Raw genomic sequence first — 22,203 nt, forward strand, 5'->3', positions numbered from 1 at the left:
GATTTTCACAAAGATATTTACTCTCAAAGTAAAAGCTCCCCGCGTTGTTTAATTTTCATCTTTATTCAGTGCTGTTTTCATGCTGCTTTTAGGCTGATAGCTACACAACCATCTTCTATATGATTGTTTAACTCGTGCTTCAACAATAAAAGAAATACACATTAAAGCCGCTGTTGTAAACAACACCGCAAAATGAATGAACCGCATCTGAGTCCAGGTACTATAGAGGAGATAAACAGTGAGGGAGAGATGGATTTGTTTGCAGTGGCTTTTCAGTAACAGCGTGAGGTGTGGAGGAGAAGAGAGGGGTAGATGCTGACAGTGTTTGTTTTCACCAGGGACTCTGCTGAACGCATTATTGCTGTGAGACACACACAAAAACAATGCACGCTGCCGCCATAGTACAGTAAACGGTCCGGTTCTTTACCAAACCAGTAAAGAACGCAATTCAGATTAGGGTTGCAGTGATTTGTTTTCTTTTTCAGATTCTTCTCAGAGGTCTTATCTAACAGAGGCAAAATGCTGCAGAGTGGTCTGTTTGTGAGTCTCATGCCAGCACTTCACTGTAGAATGCTTAATAGCGGCTAGCGCAGTGTACACAGTGTTCAGAACTGGAATAAGTAGAGACCTGTCTGAGAGCAGAGAAAAATCCAGCCTCAAAGCGGACTTTCCCTCTATGAAACCAGGCTTCAAAGTAGGCAGGCCATGTTCGGTGCAGGCTCTGCAGTTCCTGAAATATAGATTTCATCGCCTATGGGATTCTGCCTACCGTTTCTTATTATACACTTCTTCTTTAGAGTTAAAAATCTTCTGCAGTAATGTTTATTCTTCAGCAGGCTTTCAATATTTACAAATGTTTATCGATACACCTCCAACTGCTTTTTGTCATAATTTAAATATACAAAACAACAACAATAATAATAATTATTAAAACACACACTGTATGTTAAATAAATATTATACAATACATATTTGCATATTATTTTATTATAATTGTAATATTATTACTAACTAAATAATGTACACTATATGCATATTATTTATTTAATATTAATACTAATAATGTAATGATTAATTATATAATTATATGTAATTATTTATTATACTTAGCTGCCTATATGCATATATAATAATAATATACTTATCTGTCATAATTGCTTCTAATTTCATTTTTTTTTATAAATATGAATAATAATATGTATTATATAAATACGAATAAATGTTTTTAATGAAATAATATATAATAAAATAATTTTGTAAAGTTATATTGCAGCCCTATAAGGATTACAAGGAGAGCAAGCCTGCCCATTATATTGCAAATAACATATTTTTAACATGGCTTTTGAAGTGAAAATTCTGATTCAAATTAAATTATAATCCTCACACATAACTATGATGTCTGATCAGTGATCAGTGACCTGAGGTTAAGCTCAGATACTAATCAATACTGAGAACATATGTCATCACTTTTTACTGCCCATAAATTATTCAAGTAACTCTAAGGTAATGTGCGCTTCTGGGCAGTGGCACAGTAGGCCAAACATAAATTAAATGTCATAAGGAATGGGACATAATTTAAACGGACATAGGTTAAACGAGGTCATAACTACTCAGAAATGTGTAGTTAAATTTGATCTGTAGAGTCAGAGGCCTCACCCTCAGCAAATGAACTTCCCTTACCTTCAAATCGCTCAACATCTTTCTTCATATTGTTAAATGGCAGACAGGTTATATTCATGATCAGTCCACTTTTCTTGTTGCCGACAGTTCCTACAAACCAAACAAAATAATTACAGAATTTATCTGCAAGTTTAGCAATGATTGAAAATGTCATCCTTATCATCACAAAATTGTCCCTGTTGTCTTGGATCTTCTACTTAGTGGGTGAGAGCTTGAAAAGTCTGAAAGCGTGTAAATTAAACAAAATGGCATAAATCAAGTGATCATATAACATCAATAATACAACTATACACTAGTGAACCGTTTAGGCACATTCAAAAAACTATAGCAGAAAAATAGCACAAAACATCTTTTTTTTTACTGTAGGTGGTCTATAACCTTTCCGAACTACTGAATGAACCAAACATACACAAAGTCACTTATGCTCACCAAAGCTACATTAACTAGCTAAAAATACAGCAGAAATAGTAATATTGTGATAGATTATTACAGTTTAAAATAACAGTTTTTTATTTTAATATATTGATATATTATATTATTAATATATTGATATAATATATTTTAATATTTTTTATTTTAATATTTTGAAATGTTATTTTTTTTCCTGATGTTAAAGCTGGATTTTCAGCATCATTACTCCAGTCTTCAGTGTCACATGATCCTTCAGAAATCATTCTGATATGATGATTTGCTGCTCAAGAAACATTTATGATTATTATCAATGTTGAAAACAGGATTCTTTTGATGAATAAAACATAGCCTAAATCTTTTGTAACATTATAAATGTCTTAACTGTCACTTCTGATCAACTTAACTTTCGAATCCTTCCTGTGTTATATTTCCTGTCTAATTTCAGATCAATCCGAGAAAATCAGTAAACATCAGTTACGGTAATGCCCGAGACAAAACCATTTATGTGCTCCTAAAAGAAAGTTCATTATTTTATTATTTATCAAATGGAAAACCTCTAAAAGCCTGGGTGGGGAAGATTTATTCTGCACGCAAAATTAGGGCGTGGTCACAATGAAAGAGCCCTGATCCCTGCCACAAGAGTGGGCTGCTGTAATTTGACACGAGCAGATCCACGGTGACCCCCCCATCTGTCTGACACGGGCCATTATGCTGTCACAGAGCTGCACTCCAGCTAATGGAGAGGCAATATTAATGATCAGACCTCATAATAAATGGCACTCTGCTTTCTGACCATGATTGGAGTTTGGAGTAAAGGACATGAATCGATAACAATTTTACATGACATACATTGAGGTTGTGTCTCAGCTGAGCATTTCAAAGACACTGGTATTTTCAGATGCAGGTCAGGGACTGCACTAATATCTTGAATACCTTGAATCTGAATCATCCTAATTTTCAAAGAACGTTTTTATTTTTCAAGTAAATAAGTTCGAACAAAGACGTTTTAACAAATTACAATTTTTTTTTATTTTTTTTTTACAACATTACAAAAGTACCATGTCGCTGACCCATAAACTGGATGAACCAATGCTATTATAAGCTCTTTCAAGACTAAACAATGGAGATCACTTGTCTTTAAGAAAACACAAGATCATCTTTCGGACCACCAACCAAACCCGCCCAGGGCACATGACATTTTAATGACATTTGCTATGGTGTGGACAGTTGGTGCATGTTTGGGTGACACTAGCAAAGGTCAACCAAACAATCAGATGGACACAGCTATTCACATAATGTTGAGATCTGAGGAACAGAAATTTCACAACTAAGCATTTGTGCTATGCTATTAATGGAGGACAAGAACAATACGCTCAACCTAAAAGCCAGATGGGTTGGGATTGGGAAAAAAAAAACATGCCCCACGGAAATGACTGAATGACTCTTTATTTCAGTCCTAAAAAAGAGGTCCCGTAGAGGACTTCTAAGTAGTACAGAAGTCTATTGCTATAAATTGTGACTGTGTGTCAAAGACCTGGTCCCAGAGAGGGAAAAATTGGCAACAGCAAGGACAGCTCAAACTGGGACACTGTAGGGCCAAAAAGTGACAGGCAGGTCTTCATCTAGGTTAAAAAAAGAGTTTACTGGGGTGTAGAACTAAAACAAAGGACTGAGCACTAAATTCAATCCATGGATTTCTCTGCGTAACATGTTGTCTCACTGGGACTTTTCCATTTTTGCTTTATTTAATGGATGTCTCTCTTTGTTTTTCCAGTGTCAAGGCCTCGGTGTCTGTAATGCGGCCTCACCTCAGCTTCCCTAAAGCTGAGAGCTTTGCACAAGGAAAAATGCATCCAGAACAAACAAAGTGCAGAGTGATTTTCAATCAACAGAGAGGGTGAGAGAGCAATTTAGTAGCCTACTTGCTTAGATCATGTAAGGGCAGAGGGGTTTATTGCTTGAGGCAGTTATCCATTTTGCTCAGGTGAGAAAACAGTGATTTGCCATTGGTTGGTTGGTTTATTATTTTAGCTGCTGTTGGAATTTATACTACATAATTAGCAGACACAGACAGATCTGGCAACCAACAAAAAACCTTCACTGCAAACGGTTTCCTTTGCAAACCAGAGTTACATTGAACATCCAATATGCCCAAACATGCAAGATCTAAAAAAGTTCCATAAGAAAAGGGGAACCAGTGGGACAAAAACCACACTTGCACATACATATAAACAATGGTCTACATGGACATGACTATGAGAAACCAGTTATTTAAATTATTTAAAAGTTTTGTCTTTATAGGCCTATGTATTTTTTGTGTGGAAAACAATCAAATTAAGTTGTGTGTGCAGTGTGCCCAACATTTTGACTTGTAGTGTAGCCTATCTATGAATGTGGAATGTTTATTTTTGCTCTGGAAATATAGATCCATGTTTATCATGCAAATAAATTATTCTCTTGAGAGAAAGAGCTAGTTTCAATGCAAGAAACCGGAAATCTTTATCCATAAAACCGAAAATTGCATTTGGCATTAGAAATTACTCCTAAATAGGCCCTAGCTGCATCCGAAACCACAAACTTGACCAAAGAAGTAGCCAATATGTCCAAATTCATAGTACTCATTAAAGAGTATGCAAAAAGTACCCAGATGACCTACTACTTCCGGCGAGATTCTGAAGTGTGCATATGACATTTGCTATCCATGAGGCCACGGGAGAGGATTTGTGAATGACCGTGAAGCGACGTAAAATGGAAATGACAAAATGTCGAATACTTAGGCTACTTCTGGATTAGGCTACATAGCTGCTTTTTTTTTTTTGTTGCTGTCGTGAAGTAATGACTTATTCGAAATAAGTACCTACTTATTTCGGACGCGGCCCCAATTTCATGTCCACGACAACCACCTAGTGGAAAAGCAATTTACAAACGCGTTTTGTCTAGCAATTTAGGACCTTATTGCCTGCCGTACTGAAAGCGTCCATAGCAGCCAGAGATCTGTTGACAACAACGGGAATCCATTAAGTTGCAGCTAACCTGATATTTAAATGCAGAGAGGGTCGTTTGGTGTGATTTAAATGCTTTCCAGGGTGTTAATGGTGTAAAAATGACCTCAAACAATCCAGCTGTTTTTCTTCTCATGATCAACGGGCAAATCGAAGCAGCTGATGTAAGTTAATAGTGATTTATAGAGGCCGAGTTTGATGCAGTAAACTGTGTGAGAAGCCTGTCGTTAACGTGTGTTCATTTGATTAATTACATGTCGTGTTTTGTCTAAAGTTCCCAGAATGTGATGATCTGTACTGCAAGTATTGTTTCGTTTATGGACACGACTGGGCGCCCACATCAGTGAGTGACATCATCACCCTGCTTTAGCCTACTTCCTTTTGTCTGACAGTAACGGAAATCAGCGCTATAACATTTATATATTAACATGTAATGTATTCAGCATTTAATATGTAACTTGAATAATATGTCATATATTACTAAGTAATTGTCATCTTAATAAAGTAGTGATTATTTTACAGTTTTATTCGCTACTATTCTTCTTTAATGACGTGATATATAAACTTTTGTATCATTCTCATATGTTCAACAACAGTGAGTTTGTCTTTTCCCAGGGCTTGGAAGAGGGCATTTCTCAAATAACATCAAAAGGTAGAGGATCTCAGAGTTTGGTGTGGAATTTCCCATTGGACATCACATTCAAAAGCACGAACCCATTTGGCTGTAAGTGCACCTTGTTTTGGTTGAGTCAGAATAATATGCTTGCATTGTAAAGAATAGAGAGGAACATTAGTCTGAAGATATTGTAATGCAGCTTAATTGTGATCACTATATGTGACCCTGGACCACAAAACTGGTCTTTCATTTATTTATTTATTTATTTTATACATCATCTGAAAGCTGAATAAGTAAGCTTTCCATTGATGTAGCTTTGTTTGGATAGGACAATATTTGGCCGAGATACAACTATTTGACAATCTGGAATCCGAGGGTGCAAAAAAATCTAAATATTGAGAAAATTGCCTTTAAAGTTGTCCATTTCTATTGGCGATAGTGCTGCATCCATTCACAAAAATACGTTTGATATATTTAAGGTTGGAAATTTACAAAATATCTTCATGGATTGTGATTTTTACTTAATATCCTAATGATTTTTGGCATAAAAGAAAAATCGATAATTTTGACCCATACAATGTTTTGTTGGCTATTGCCACAAATACACCCAGGTTATACATTATACATATTGCCACAAATATCAGGTTAGCTGTAATTTTTATATATAAAAATAATATCTGTGTTCATCTTTTCTTTTTCTCCAGGGCCCCAGATTGTAGTTAGTGTGTATGGCCCCGACACCTTTGGAAATGATATTGTGAGAGGTTATGGAGCCGTGCACATCCCGTTCACACCTGGAAAGTGAGTCGCTCTGAGATTGTGGTGTCGTAATGTAACAAAAGCAGCCTGCATGCTTGAGATGTGTCTGAAATGTACAGTTACATGTGAATGCGCTCCGTTCCAGACACACCAGGACCATTCCTATGTTTGTTCCGGAGTCTACGTCAAGACTGCAGAAGTTAACAAGGTTATAACTCATTTCTCACATATTCTAAATTATTTACTGCTCAGTGTTTTACATGCAGACGTATGGCGACATTTTAAATTTACCCAATTTATTATGCACCAGCTTAGGGTTGTGATCTGAATTTCATTTCTTGTTGCCCTTCCCTTTTGTCCTCAAGAATTGATATGAACTCAAGTTGTTTTAGTTAAACGTGCAACTTGTATGAGAGTTTCAAATGAGCAAGTGCATTGCAACTTGAAAACATTGATTTGCATGATAGGCCCTGTATCTAACATGTTTTATCTTGTACTCAGTTGGCTGATGGGAAGGCGTCCAGAGTTCACAGATCCCAAGGTTGTCGCTCAAGGAGAGGGAAGAGAAGGTAAACTTTCATTTAACCTTTGACTTTAAATGAAACCTTGCAGTAGATGCTGACCATCTCTTATCATAGCGAGTCTTCAAAAATTATTGTTCTGCAAACAAGTGTAATTATGAGCCATAACTGATGCAGTTTTATCTATTTGCAGTCACAAGGGTGCGCTCACAAGGTTTTGTCACGTTACAGTTCAACATTGTGACTAAGGACATGAAGAAGCTGGGTTATGACACCACATCAATAGAACATTCACCTGCAAGAACACCGCAACAGCTTTGATAACCTTAAGGATCTTTTTTGTATCTTAGTTGCTTTATTCAGTTAGTTTTGTAGCTGCTTTATAACTACACGTTGTTTAATCAGCTTTGTATGTTTTAAAATAAACTGATCATGTTTTGTTTGTCTAGAAGAGTCAACCATTTCTGAGCGAAATAACTCGGCTTGTCCTTAATTTACACGCCTGAGTTTCATTCCAATCTGCAGATTTCATCTTAGGGATGGCCATTTTTCAAAAATATTGCATTCTAATATTCGGGCTCATAAAAATCGAATATTCCTTTATTTAAATAACGTTTAACAAGAAAGACCTTATTTTTTAAGTTTAGTTGTTTTTTTTGGCACCATTTCTTAAAGGAGAACCCCGGTCAATTTTAACATTAAGCTCATTTTTTTGTACATTTGGAGTGCTGTCAGTACAGAGAACAACGACAAAAATCGATGTTGCCTACACCGTGTTATCCTTTTTTTAAAATTTGCACCCTGTTGACTTCAATGGGGCAAGTACTAAACCTGCTTTTAGCCTCTTAACATCCTTGATGTGTCATTACAAGTGCCCAGCCATGTGAGTGATTCCTTCAGAGTGAACACAGGTGAATCTGACTGCAGTAGATGTGAAAGATATGAATAAAAATGAAGTTAATTCAGCCAGCGCTCATACCTGTTTTCGGTCGAAGCCCACAGTAGTCGATTGTCGAGTTCTCCACTGTTGCTTAGTTACCTATGATCACGCACGTGAACTCGACAATTGACTACTATGGACTTCGACCGAAAACAGGATGTAAATACAGGTATGAGCGCTGGCTGAAATAACATCATTTTTATTCATATCTTTCACATCTACTGCAGTCAGATTCACCGTGTTCACTCTGAAGGAATCACTCACATTGGCTGGGCACTTGTAATGACACATCAAGGATGTTAAGAGGCTAAAAGCAGGTTTAGTACTTGCCCTATTGAAGTCAACAGGGTGCACATTTTAAAAAGAGGATAACACAGTGTAGGCAACACCGATTTTTGTCGCTGTTCTCTGTATTGACAGCACTCCAAATTTACAAAAAAATGAGCTCAATGTTAAAATTGACCGGACTTCTCCTTTAAGCTTACAATTAGGCAATGTGCACAACAAGCTTACGGTTTTCTTTTAGTTGAAAACATTAAACTATGTGTAAACACAAAATATAAAGAACAAAAGCATTTAAGCTCAAGAACCCTAACCCTAAGCATGAAAACATTCAAGTACACCCCAAAAACAAAATCAATACTTCAAAAAAGGGCATAACAGGACCCCTTTACCTTTAACATTTGTTACATTACCTGAGATAAAAAAAAAAAGTAAACTTATTTCAGTTAGTCCTCATTTTCATTTTGCTAACTTGATGTACTAAAATAAATAAAACTGAAAAACTATTACATTAATAAGAAATATACTAGTTCAAAATACAAAGTTTTTGTAGTATCTCAATACTAAAATAACACTGCGGCCGGCGGCATAACGGGATGTGATATTGGCGTGTTTACTAACAGCATAAAGAGACAGATCAAAAGTCATTGATACAATTTATTTGTTTTACCACTGCAGCTACAGGTCCTTTATCACTTGCTGTGGTTTAGATGGCAATAAAACAATCACTCTTCCTGTGACTTTCCTACAAAACCATTACACAGAAATAAGGTACACAACAATATGTTACAATAGAACAGATGATAAATTATATTATACAGTTATAATGCCAACAAGTTGAGCACATATCCATAAAAAGCAGCCTGCTCCCAGTAATATGAGACAGTTTGGTAAATACACAGACACAACAACATGGAAAAATAAAATGTTATGCATGTTCACAAGGTTAGTCCTCCACAATAAATGCATAATGAGTACATAACAGAAGAACGAGTGATACACGGCAACGGCAACAGCAAAACAAGATGGCCGAGACTAAACGAGCAAGATATCGTATGGATTCAAAAGTCAAACTAGTCTGCATAATCGAGTACAGTGATGTTCACTAGCAGGGAGTCTTGTTTAGCAGGATTAGAGCCTGCTCAAACCATCGTGTCCATCAAAAGCGCATTACATACATCTTAAAGCTCTCTTAGCCACAACCATCCCCTAAAATGCCTGAGTATGCCTGCAGATTATTTACCATAACACACCCAGGCTCTGCTACAAGGCTGCACATGGTCAGTACTACCACAATATTTCCAGCAGAGGTTGCTAGCTCACAGATGAGAGAAACCGTAGAGTCCATACTCTAGTAATCAAGAAAACAAAAGCAGTAATATTGATGATAATAATATGGGAACATTTGAAGATAGATAAATGTGTAGTCAGTTAGAAAACGGCCGCAGCTCTGCATTTAAAAAGGACAAGCAATGTCACTTTGGTAACTACTATTCATCTTGTGCTTAAAAAGTGTAGACATAGCAAGCCACACGACACACCTAAGTCTAGGCGTTCTTGCTTTAAATCGACCGCTAATTGTGATATCAAACGATTCGTAGTCTAGTTTAAGTCTCATTTAATGACAAAACCGTGGCCAAAATAAACTCATTGGAATACAGAACAATGCAATTGAACCACAGGGGGTCTAGCTGCAGAAAGATGCATATGACCCCAACATACATTTACACCACATATTCAACAACAAAAACAACCCTAGAAAATAGATCATACAATCTATTACGGGACCCCTCCCACACTATGACCTGTCTCAGCATCTCCGCTCATTCACGTAACACAATAAGGAAGTTAGCTTTCCATACAGAACAGAGGATTTTGTTAACAACAAGCTTCGATATACTTTTCTCCAACGGAAGCAGTGATTAGTGATACAGCTGTTGGTTATAACAGTAAGATGCATTAGGACCTGATGAAGATAAACAAACACAAAATTACCTCCCGTTTCCCTTTTCTCCATCCACACGTGCGCACATAAATTAAAAAAACGTAACTGAAATGATCACATTTCAGGTTGTTGGATACTCACAGAGAAGCTAAGCGGATGAATTCAAATCGTTAGTATCGATTAGCTGTGGGAATATGGAGCTGTGCAAATAGTGAGCTGTACTGAATTGAAAGAACCCATTCACCCAATAAACAACGGCTTGGGATTGTAAAGCAGTAAAAAACAGGCTTCGGTATAAAAGTTGAGCCGTATTATGATATGCAAACCAACTCCCTGTCATGCATTAAAAAAAGAAAAGGAAGAACGAACAACTCTCCACTTCAGTATGAAGTTCATCTTTCAATGCATCAGGTTTAAAACCCTTCACACATGCAGTTCACAGACTCTCTCTCTCTCTCCTAGTCCTCAGATTTGCTCGTGTCTTAGTGAACGGTTTCCCATCTCGCGCTAAGGACTAACGGTGGGCAAACAGTCAAAGGAAGATAGATCAGAGCATGTGCAAAATCCCTGCTTGGAACATCAAAATCATTTCCATGTAAACTGATAGAGAGTCCTCTAAACTGTCTACTTAAGCGTACTGTAAATACACATAGTGTATATGCACTGCGTAGAACGTACAGGCTGCTTGGATTAAAAGGGTTAGAGCTTTATCTAGCACGCTGCTCGAAAGATTAGAAATTAGAAAAATTATGACAAACCAGTACTCCTAGTTTTAAGCCTCTGATAAAAAAAGTAAGCCATCAATAAGAAGTTAAAAACAGGACCCCTTTGAACGGGAGAGGAATATCTCCTAGACTCTGTATCGCTGATGGTGTCTTTCGAGGAAATTTAGAAAAGAATACCAAATTGCTGTATGGTACCAATCTCTGACAGGAGAGGAAGGGAATCGCCTGCCAGTGTAAAACCTGTAAACACCACTGCTACTCCCAAAAGTCTCAAAATAGCACACCGGTTTTGGGGGAACACAACCAACTATGTTGTCTATACCATAGAAACGGGGATGGGAGAGAGATTTGCGTGGGTTTCGGGGAGGCAGCCTATGTTGTTCCTCACAATAAGAAGGGGTTGGTTGTGCCGCCGGCTTGTGTTGCTGCCCCTGTGGGCGGCAGCCCTCCGCTCATGAGCGGCTGGGGCATGGACATGGATGCTGGGATCCCCAAGCTTGGCATCATCTGGCCCACAGGCCCAAGAGGAGCCATGCCGGTCATGGGTACCATGGAGACGGAGCCGGCTGGGGGCAATGAGGAGAGAGGCAAGGGCTCGTTGCTCCTCTGGGCAATGCTGTTGAAGGCCTGCCCACTCAGGCCCATCATGGGACTGACTCTCATCTGGTTGAGGGTGGGCGGCTGTGGCTGGTTCACCTGGAAGGGGTTGACTTGAGCTGCAGTTGCAGGCGCCGGAGCCGAAGCTGCTCCTGAGGCTGAAACTAAACCAGTGGGAGATACAGGTGAGCTCGTTGCTAAACAAGGGCTTTTAAAATCTAAATTTAAGGCTCAAGGAAAAATTTAGGAAAAAAAAAAAATCGATACGGTCTCAAAATAAATCATGCATATCAAAAACTTTTACTTTGTTAAACAGGCTGCTCAACAAGGACTTTATACTTCTTATTAGAAAAAAAAATAGGTAGTTTAAAAGCTATTTTAAAATATGCAAGTCATGTTTTATCCAATATGTAATGAATTTGGTTTATGTACCAATATATCAATACTTAAAGGAATAGTCAGGTCCGAATCTTCAAGATTGTGTAACCCTGTAGGCATTTTTGAGGAAAAGTTGTTATACCACATTTTTAGAAAGTTCAATGTCTCCTGAATAAGGATCCACCGTATAACATTGAAATAAGGGTCCCATTTTCTTGTAATTGTCATTGAAACAATAGGTGCATTATTCACAGCCAAAACACTACAGGTGGATAGGGTAAAAATTTTAAGTTATAGATATCACCATAAAACCTTTCCAGTTTTTCACTTACATAGAGACAGAAATTTTTTGTATTACAAGTTTTCTGAAATGTCATGTTTACATATGCAAATGAGGCATACCAGTATATATATATATAATTCGAGGGGCAGACATACCAGTTCGCGGATCTCCCTTTCGGGCTAGCCCTGTCTCTTCGCGTCTTCACAAAGGTTGTCGAGGCAGCCCTTGTTCCTCTCGACGACTGGCTGATCCTAGCTCACTCTCGAGACCAGGTTTGCGAACACAGGGACCTAGTGCTGCGGCACCTAGCTTGTCTGGGCCTTCGGGTCAACTGGGAGAAGAGCAAACTCTGCTCCGTGCAGAGGATCTCTTTTCTCGATATGGAAATCGACTCGGTCGCCATGTGCGTGCAGCTTATGAGCGTGTGCGCGCAGTCACTGCTAATTTGCCTTCGTCAGTTCGAGGGCAAGAGTGCGGTTCCACTGAAACTATTTCAGAGGCTCCTGGGGCACATGGCATCCGCAGCCGCAGTAACGTCGCTCGGCTTGCTTCATATGAGACCGCTTCAGCTTTGGCTTCGCGATCAAGTCCCGAGGTGGGCATGGCAACACGGCACGCTCCGAGTCCCAGTGACTGCCGTCAGACCTTCACCCCGTGGACGAACCTCAGTTTTCTATGGGCTGGAGTGCCCATAGAACGAGTTTCCTGGCATGTTGTTGTATCAACAGATGCCTCCATAATGGGCTAGGGCGCCATGTGTAATGGACATGCTGCCGCAGGCTCCTGGACAAGACCCCAGCGCCTTTGGCATGTCAATTGCCTCGAGTTGCTGGCTGTACGTCTCACCCTGCACCGCTTCTGTGCGTTGCTCAGGGGTCAGCACGTATTAGTCCGATCAGACAATACCGCCACAGTAGCGTACATCAACCGACAAGGTGGTCTGCACTCCCGCCGTATGTCGCAACTTGCCTGCCACCTCCTCATATTGAGTCAGAAGCATCTGAGGTCGCTTCGAGCCATTTATATCCCGGGAGACCTGAACCGTGCAGCTGATATGTCTCTGTTTCGGCCTCTCGCTGGAGAATGGGGACTCCATCCCCAGTCGGTTCATCTGATTTGGGATCAGTTCGGGGACGCACAGGTAGATCTGTTTGCCTCCCACGACTCTTGCCACTGCGACCTGTTTTATTCTCTGACCGAGGGCACGCTCGGCACGGATGCACTGGCGCACAGCTGGCCGCAGGGCCTCTGCAAGTATGCGTTTTCCCCCAGTGAGCCTTCTTACGTAGACTTTGCGCAAGATCAGGGAGGACGAGGAGCAGGTAATTTTGGTTGCCCCGTATTGGCTCAAGCGCACCTGGTTCCAAGAACTAGTACTCTTCGCGACAGCACCTCCCTGGCCAATTCCTCTGAGAAAGAACCTGCTTTCTCAGGGACAGGGCACCCTATGGCACCCTCGTCCCGATCTTTGAAACCTCCATGTGTGGTTCCTGGACGGGACGAGGCAGGTTTGAGTACCGTACCACCAGCGGTGGTGGCTACCATCACTACCGCTAGACTGTGCCCAAGGTTCCCACCACACCCTTTCGAGACCAGGTGGTGAACCTGCAAGCGCTGCCCTTGGAGGACGCAGACCCAGCCTTGGCACTGCTCTGTCCAGTACGCACCCTCCATACTTACATAGACAGGATGCATTGTTTCAGGACTTCAGACCAGCTCTTTGTCTGTCATGGTGGGAAGCTGAAGGGAAAGGCTCTCTCCAAGCAAAGGTTGTCTCACTGGATAGTGGACGCCATTGCTTTGGCTTACCAGCAGCAAGGTCGACCATGCCCCCTTGGTGTGACGGCCTGCTCCACCCGGAGTGTGGCATCCTCTTGGGCTCTAGCGCATGGCGCCTCGCTAACAGACATATGTAGATCTGCAGGCTGGGCTACACCTAACACGCCCTCTGGGCAACCCCCACGTGTGTAGTCCACTGTAAGCCTCTCTGAGCATGTGTCTTTCCCTCGGCAAGCTACCTTGCCACCCCTGGGTTTGAAATATTCCACCTGCAGCTGGACACCCCAGTGATTCTCAATATGCAGCCCCCTGGGGTCATGTGTATTCCAAGTCCCCCCCTTCGGGCTGGGCATAATTGCATATTTCCACTGATATATGCTTCCCAGTGTACCTTGGCATAATTCCAGCAGCCATTAAAAACTATCCCTTTCATGTTAATGTTGCTTTTTCATCGTTTACATGTTTAAATATTCTGAGAATGCATAGTTTTAGTTCTAATGTTTAATGTTTAAACTGCAATAAATGCAGCCATTTTTTTGGCAGCCATTTTGTTTTTATTGTTTATGCCAAAACAGTGATGTTTACAACTTGTTATACGGCAGAAATGGATTCAGCACCTAAAAATCATATAGAAACAACACTTGAAGTACTTTTCCTCAAAAATGCCTACTGCATCTTATCCAGGGCTATTTATCTATTTTGGGACCTGACTAGAATTAGAGGTCGAGCATTATTAGATTTTCCTGATACAATAATAATGTGTTTAAAGATAGACAGATTATTGCAAAACTAGTAAAACCTAAATACTGAATGTTTGTTTAAGCAAAATTTCTATAATAAACAGAAAAAAAAATATGCATAAAGCAGAAAAATAAAAAAAATGTATAAAATAAATTTGTAACTAGATATAAAACTTAAACTGGGACTCTTATTTTAAAATATATACATACAGTATCATGATTACCGATATAAATGCAAGACCTCTCAAAAACAATAAAGGAACACGCCGACTTTTTGGGACTTTAGCTTATTCATTGTATCCCCCAGAGTTAGATAAGTCCATACATACCTTTTTCATCTCCATGCGTGCCGTAACTCTGTGTGATGCACCCACCGCTAGCCTAGCTTAGCACAAAGACTGGAGGTAAACGGCTCCAGCTAGCATACTGCTCCCAATAAGTGACAAAATAACGCCAACATTTTCCTATTTACATGTTGTGATCTGTATAGTCACAGCATGTACAAATAACAAGGTCACGTGAGAGACCGAAGCACTCAGAAAGCGAAGCACTGCTACTTCTGCGGAGTGATTTACTCCAACTCTGAACAAACTCTCTGCTCCTCACCACGGGGCTTCTCAGGCGCTGCGAGCAAATCACTCCGCCCAGGTAGCAGTGCTTCGCCTTCTGAGAATATAGTTCCCAGTATGTATACGGTTAGAAGATGGCTGTGTCTCATGTGACCTTGTTATTTGTACACACTGTGACTATACAAATAACAACATGGAAATAGGAAAATGTTGGCGTTATTTTGTCATTTATTGGGAGCAGTATGCTAGCTGGAGCCAATTACCTCCAGTCTTTGTGCTAAGCTAGGCTAGCGGTGGGTGCGTCAGAGAGTTACGGCACGTATGGAGATGAGAAGGGTATCTATGGACTTATCTAACTCTGGGGGATACGGTGAATAAGCTAAAGTCCCAAAAATTCGGCATGTTCCTTTAAGACTTTTCTTAAACCATTAAGAAAACATGTTATTGGTGAAGGGTACCTCCAGCAAGGAAGGGGTTGGAGACTGGAGCCGGCTGGAGAGGCTTGCTGACCAGAGAGTCTAGGTTGACAAGAGCGGCGTTGGGACCCAGGAAAGACTCTGGAGTTTTTCTGGTTGGGCCGCTCGGTAAGTCAAACAGATCAGAGCCTACAGACAAGCTGGTCTGTGATGGCAAGGCAGAGCTTCCTCGACCATCACCTGCGAAAAGCATCACATCCTCATGTCATTCCCAACAAGAGACAACCCTTCTTTTAACTAGTAAACTGAAGGGATGCATCGAAATTAAAATTCTGGGCTAAATCCAAAACTTCAGAAATGCTCTTCTCTAGAGTCATTTTTTCTAGCTATCTAATGAGTTTATGGACATTGAATAGCTTTCTTGAAGTAAATATAAAATTAAGTGACATTGTAAAGCCTACAAGTTTTTTTATCGACATCTTTCTCTATTGAAATACTGACTGAGAGAATACATGAGACAGGATTCATTTCTGTAAGCTGTAATGTATCTTTCAAAATTTCTTATGGTGTTCACCCATATTTATTTTGTGCTGTAACTAGTAGTAAAGAGGAGATGAGATGATCGGTTCATGTGCACTTAATCAGTGCTGCCGCTTGAACTGAGGCGCTACAGTGATCCTTCACGGCGTATTAAACAGTGGCAAAACCACATTTATTGTTTGAATTTCATAATAAAATCAACATAATTTTAAAGTTGAAACTTTGCTTCATATTAAAAGTAACAAAGCGTTTAGCGATTATTGAATGGCAGGTGCGCTACAAATATTTTAAGTTTTGTTGATGCTGCACATAAACAGAAAAAAAGCTTAAAAAAAGTTTTAGATTTTAGATTTGAGAAACCATATCATTACCAATTAAAATAATAGCTATTTCAACCGAAAACATCTGGTAGCCAAAATTTCTGTGCATCCCTAGTAAACCACAGTAGTAGAAGTGGTCAGCATTTACCTGTCAGTGCTGAGGAGCGAAGACTATCAAACTCAGAGAGGTCCTCCCCGGAAGTACCATTTGGTGCGGAAAAAAGATCAAAGCCACCGACTGAGGGAAATGAGAGATGGTTGGGATTAAAAATAAATAAAGAAAGCCTTTAACTTATAAAATAAAAGACATTAAAAAGATCAATGAATTCAAAATAAAGAGAGCGGCCTTATTTCCTAATGTAACATATATTTTGAACTTGAGTTTTCAGAGCTCACCTGTGGCAGGAGCTTTGGGGCGGGTGGCAGGAACTGGGCCCCAGGGATCAGCAGCTGCAGGAGCTGGGGTCGACCCCCAGGGGTCACTGCTCTTCAGAGGAGTGACTGAGGAAGAGGCACTGGGAAGACCCCAGGGATCCACAGGAGCAGCTGGCTTAGGGGTGGCACCTGGAAGATACACACAGATGTGTTAGGTAACTGACAACTGAAGTAAAAACTACGATGAAAAATCACTGCCACTATCCTAGTCGAACACTTTTAACAATAAATGAAGAAAATAAAAAACCCTGTTGAGACTTCCAAGTCGCAATGTAACTGAAGTAGTGTCAGATCTTTTCTTCCATATTGTGACGTACATCTGAGTGAAATGGATTATGGAGAAAAAAATAAATAAAAGTAGGGCAGGTACTTCTTATCCATCATTTGTTGATTAGTTTGATCTAAATGCTAGCTTGTAGTTGATTTTAAGATGGCGACTGGGTTTAAGTGGACTTAATGATTGGAGAAGTTCAGCATAAGTTACCAGAGAGAAGTCTGTCGTTTCACTGGAAGGTCAAGCTGACATTTTGATTAAAAATAAAATTACATTTAAAAATTTAATTAAATAAATAAGGTGAATTTCCATTTCATGCTGTGTTTAAGTCATTTGCACCTATTTAATTATATCAAAAACAGCAAAAACAGCCAGAGAAATTCTATTTTATAAATGGGTGTGACAGGTGATGCAAGTTAAATGGGAGTGAAGGTGACCCAATTATGAAATATGCAGTCACAGTTTTTGCTGTTTCCTCTTCCAGAAGACACGTACACCTGCCTCAGACCTTCTCTCCATTCGCTTCATGACTTCAGTCTGGATTAATTTTCAGAACATTTGCAAGAGATTAAGAGAACTGGGCTGTCCGAAGAGGAACCCCTTTACAGACTCTGTGCTCACTCTACCAGTGCAGATCTGAATACTGAGTCTCTTTTGTTTTGAGCACACTGGAATGCACAACTACCGGCCTAGCTACATTACTGAGCTGCCACGAAGAGCTACAGGCACAAACAACATTATGAAATAGAGCCTGTGGGGGGGGGGGGGGGGGGGGGGGAGGCGGCCCCTAAAAGAAAAGGGAGCTTTTGGTTAACAGGTGGTCTTCACATCCTGAACATTGAGGTTTTTTTTTTTTTATATGTGACAAAATTAGATGCAAATCTGCCTTAACTTAGTATCATATCTATTATGCAAATGATTCTGGTGAGAAAGTAAAACAAATAATTCACAGCAGGAAGCTGATACAAGCTATAGTCAATGTGATATTATTAGCCACCGACAAATGTGATCTTGAAAGTGAAGGGTGTTTGAAACTAGCTATTGTTGTCTATGTGCCAGACTTCAAGATGATAAAACTAAAAATAGTGTTCGTGTTAGGGCTGGGCGATATTTTCCTCATATCTCAATATTCATATATTTGCACCAAAATGGTTTAAAACTTTGATTTCTGATGTTAAGCAGATGTTTGAACTAAAATGTAGATATAAATGGTGACAAAACCAGGAAGGATAGTATAACAAGTCTAATGGCCAACCAAAAGTGCATTATCATATTTACATTGCTATGATATTTACAACCTTATTTATATTGTCCAGCCCTAGTTTGTGCGCGTGTCTGTAATTACCGTAGGACTGCCAGGGGTCTGAGGCGGGGCCTGCGGCTGCAGCACCTGCTCCCCAAGGGTCCGAAGCTTGATCGGCAGGTCCCTTGAGAACCGGGTCAATCAGATCCATCAGAGAAGACTGTGGAGGCTGAACACACAGTGAAAGAAATAAGTGCCCACAATTACATCCTACTGACCAAAACAATCACACCAGCTACAGTCAATGTGAACTTGGTAGCCAATCGGAAGGTAAATACTCACATTGAGTAAACAAGTCCGCAAGGAAAGAAAGGGAAGATTATGTTAATTGAAGAGATAATGAAGAGATAAAAAAAAATTTCTGATGGCATTACTTAGCTAAAAGTAGTTTTGTGGTAAAACATTAAAGTCAGACCATAGAACTTATAAAAAAAAAAAAAAAAGGAATGAAGGCAAAAAAAGTGATTAAAACAAATTCAGTATTTTTATTCAGCAAGGATGCCTTAAATTTATCAAACAAATGTATTTAGTTTCAACAAAAATATTGAGCAGCACAACGGTTTTCAACATTGATATTAATAACAACAATAACAGTGTCTATTGTATTTACACTAAGTGCAAATATCCCACCTTGTTGGTAGAGGCTATTTACACTAACTCCGCCCACCTATGTCTGGTTGGGCCAGACAAAAGTACAAAAAACACCTGTGACTTACTGGGAGTAAGGCGGGTAGCAGATACTATTGAAGCGATCAACCTGAGTTCGAATCTGGCTTTTGCCGGACGTTCCTCTACGTTTTCCCATCACATTTCAGATTGGAAAGGCATTTACTTTCAATAATTATGAAGAAAATATGTAAAAAGTGGAATTAAAGTGCCTAACGGTTATTTAATAATAAAGTGTTTGTCGGGTAGGGTTAAGGGTAGGTGTAGTGTGGGATTTATTGACCCTATAAGGTGGCATTTATTTAATAAATATACAATTTACACTCAATGTGTCATTATTGCATTCTGTTTTATAATTAACTAAAATACTGAGGTGCAAATAGTATCCAACTACTATTTACACTTATTGCAAAGAAAATACTGCTATTTTCACTAAGTGTAAATAGAACCTATAGCTATTTGCAATTTTGCACTTAGTGTAAATAGCATGTATCGCTAAGATAATATGCTATTTTCACTGTGTAATCAGCATATATTGCAATATCTATCTTAGTGGAAATAGCTGCTTTTTGATTCTTAAGCAAATGTTTCTTAAGCAGCAAATCGTCATATTAGAATGAATTCTGAAGGATCATGTGACACTGAAGACTGGAGTAATGATGCTGAAAATTCAGCTTTGACATCAGGAATTACATTTCAAAAAATGCTCAAATAGAAATTTATTTTAAATAGTAACAAAGTATTTTTGATCAAATAAATGTTCATAAGAGACAAAACAATCGTCTGAACTGTAGTGTACATTTATATATTCATAAATTCGAACCTAAAATCAAACCAAATGATGACTGAAAAATTGGTATTTTCTTCTACTTTACAGAATTTTCTCCCAAACAGGGAGGGAATATTGCAGAATTCTGCTCAACTCCGGTAATATAGCACTATCAAATTAGGCCTTCGGCTTCTGAAAAATGTGAATATGGTGAATAACTTCTTGTTTTACGGTACTTAATTCTACACAAGTAAGAAAATCATTTAAGTTTGGAACAACATGAGGTTGAGTAAATTATGAGAGAATTTACATTTTTTTGGGTGAACTCTCTCTTAATACATGAACATGCAGGAGGTGAGGGATGTTTCAACTAGAGTTTTGTGTGGCCACAGATTCATTTCAGGCCTACTGATGAGTTAAAGCGCTCAGAGCCTGCACCTACCTCTTTCTTCTTCTTGGCCACTTTCCCTCCGCTTGAGTCTTTACGGCTTTCTTCCAGAGCCATCTGGAGCCGTAGGTCATCCCCACGACGCATCCTCTCCTCCTGAACAACCACACACAGACACACAAAAGAAAACGTTATAGCACACGTATTATGGAGCACATGCCTTCTGCTGAATCTCAGCATGAACCTGCTGCCCTGTTGTTGTGATTCATGGTGATTCAGCATCAAAAATCAGTTACTTAAGCTTGTAAAAATTTCAAGATTATACAATTACACACTGAACTCAATTGTGTTAGAAAACCAAGAGACACACCCGGTACTTTGTTTCCTCATCGGGTTGCTTTCAAAGGGCAGAGGAGACAGGAAGGAAGTGAGAAATGTAAAGTATGTTAGTGGGAAGCAACTGAAGATAGGCTGTAATCTAGTCCCTTAGCTAATTTGGTGGCAGTAAATAATTTGCATTTGGTTAGTCAAATTCAAGATGAATTAAACCTTCCAAGCGGAAGGGGACCAAGAACAGAGATCTGCTGTAGGGTTCGACTGATATAAAAATGATGATAAAATATCAAAATATAAAAATTATGATATAAATCTAAATTTGATCTAAATCAATCTTGATATAAAAATCAACACCAATATAATCACTTTTTTTGGCTGATAACCGATATTATATAATTATAAAACTTAAAAATAACAGCAGCTGCAGTGAGACTTTAAATAAATGGCAATAGGCTCTTATGCAGAAGATGGGAATTATTTTACTATAGTAGTCATATTGTGTCTGGTAATATACAGTCTTTGGAATTTCACTTTCATTTGCAATAATTAAAAAAAAAAAATCAAAATCACTCAAAACTATCAGATATTCAATAAGGTGATCAATCAAGGCTGCTGTGGTTTAGTGCTACCAAAGGTTGGGTTAACTGAAAATATCAAATGTTTATTGGTGAACGTTTCTAATATTTTTGCGTATTTTAGTGTAGAGTTGTAATATGGAGCATGTCGGTACAGAACGATTAATGCAGAAGGCAAATACAACAGAGAAAGGACATTGTTTACACAGCAGAAAAACTAGAGATGAGTGATGCTCTTTCAACATGTCACTAGAAGCCTCATTTTTCTACAGTTAAAACACTACGGTTCCCTTCACCTCATAATGATCACAAATCTGGGACATCTGACTGTCTCATACAATTATGTCCATTTATGAAATGACCCCTAATTGTAGTTTGTCTGACAGGGAAGAAGCTCACAGAGTGAATTACCCTTTATCGACACATGACAGCTATAAGCTAACAGGTACAGAGAGATTCAAGCGTGCCAGTAGTGCTACACAGAAAAGAGACAAGCCCCTCCTCACCAGTTCCAACATGCCCGTTTTTCATTTGGAAATTTATCCCAGATGTCCAAACACACACAGAATTCCTTCACATTATTCCTTGAGCAGCTGATACGAGTCCCAAGCATAATCAGAGCTTCCAGGAAAATTATATTTCCTAAAGTATCAGCTGCCCCACTTCATCACTTTTATAAGACGTGCAAGATGTGGTTTTAAATACCAGTGAGACAACTGTGTGGTTGTATGGCTTCCACACTAATTTGTACGTTTCCTAAACAATATCTTCTGGCTAGACTGGCCCGACTTTGCAAAAAAAAGGACAAGTGGGCGGATTTGTGTAACTTGCAATAGGGAAGAAAGACAGCCAGTATAAGCTCATATTTCCCATTTCTTGATGCTGCACACTTAGATTTGAAATGCAAGTATAGTGAAAGCGGCTTTCATGTGATGCAAAAATCCCAGAAATAGA

The 22,203-nt window shown here is 39.2% G+C and overlaps 2 protein-coding genes across 3 annotated transcripts in view; one reads left to right on the forward strand and one right to left on the reverse strand.

Annotated features, from left to right (window-relative positions):
* The first annotated feature begins 4,774 nt into the window (after positions 1-4,774).
* Positions 4,775-7,459, forward strand: b9d1 (B9 protein domain 1). Of its 2 annotated transcripts, none has more exons than XM_081366796.1 (7): positions 4,775-5,257; positions 5,368-5,436; positions 5,709-5,817; positions 6,414-6,510; positions 6,614-6,676; positions 6,970-7,037; positions 7,183-7,459. In XM_081366796.1, exons 1-7 carry the CDS (start codon positions 5,195-5,197, stop codon positions 7,308-7,310), a joined length of 597 nt encoding a protein of 198 aa, XP_081222922.1. In that variant the 5' UTR covers positions 4,775-5,194; the 3' UTR covers positions 7,311-7,459. The 2 variants fall into 2 exon arrangements, with proteins under 2 accessions (XP_081222922.1, XP_081222923.1); XM_081366797.1 differs by having other exon boundaries at positions 5,071-5,257; positions 5,690-5,817; positions 7,183-7,435.
* Positions 7,460-8,855: 1,396 nt separating this feature from the next.
* The window catches only part of epn2 (epsin 2), a 31,752-nt gene continuing 18,404 nt past the window's right edge, over positions 8,856-22,203 (reverse strand). The window contains exons 4-9 of the mRNA XM_081371135.1: positions 20,393-20,494; positions 18,558-18,684; positions 16,900-17,067; positions 16,652-16,741; positions 15,686-15,883; positions 8,856-11,642 (exon numbers count right to left, since the gene is read on the reverse strand). Coding sequence (XP_081227261.1) covers positions 11,266-11,642; positions 15,686-15,883; positions 16,652-16,741; positions 16,900-17,067; positions 18,558-18,684; positions 20,393-20,494 — 1,062 coding nt within the window. The 3' untranslated portion in view covers positions 8,856-11,265. The remainder of the gene's footprint in view (positions 11,643-15,685; positions 15,884-16,651; positions 16,742-16,899; positions 17,068-18,557; positions 18,685-20,392; positions 20,495-22,203) is intronic.

This window comes from Scardinius erythrophthalmus, assembly GCF_964197995.2.
Source record: "Scardinius erythrophthalmus genome assembly, chromosome: 1".
In the NCBI taxonomy this organism is placed as follows: Eukaryota; Metazoa; Chordata; class Actinopteri; order Cypriniformes; family Leuciscidae; genus Scardinius; species Scardinius erythrophthalmus.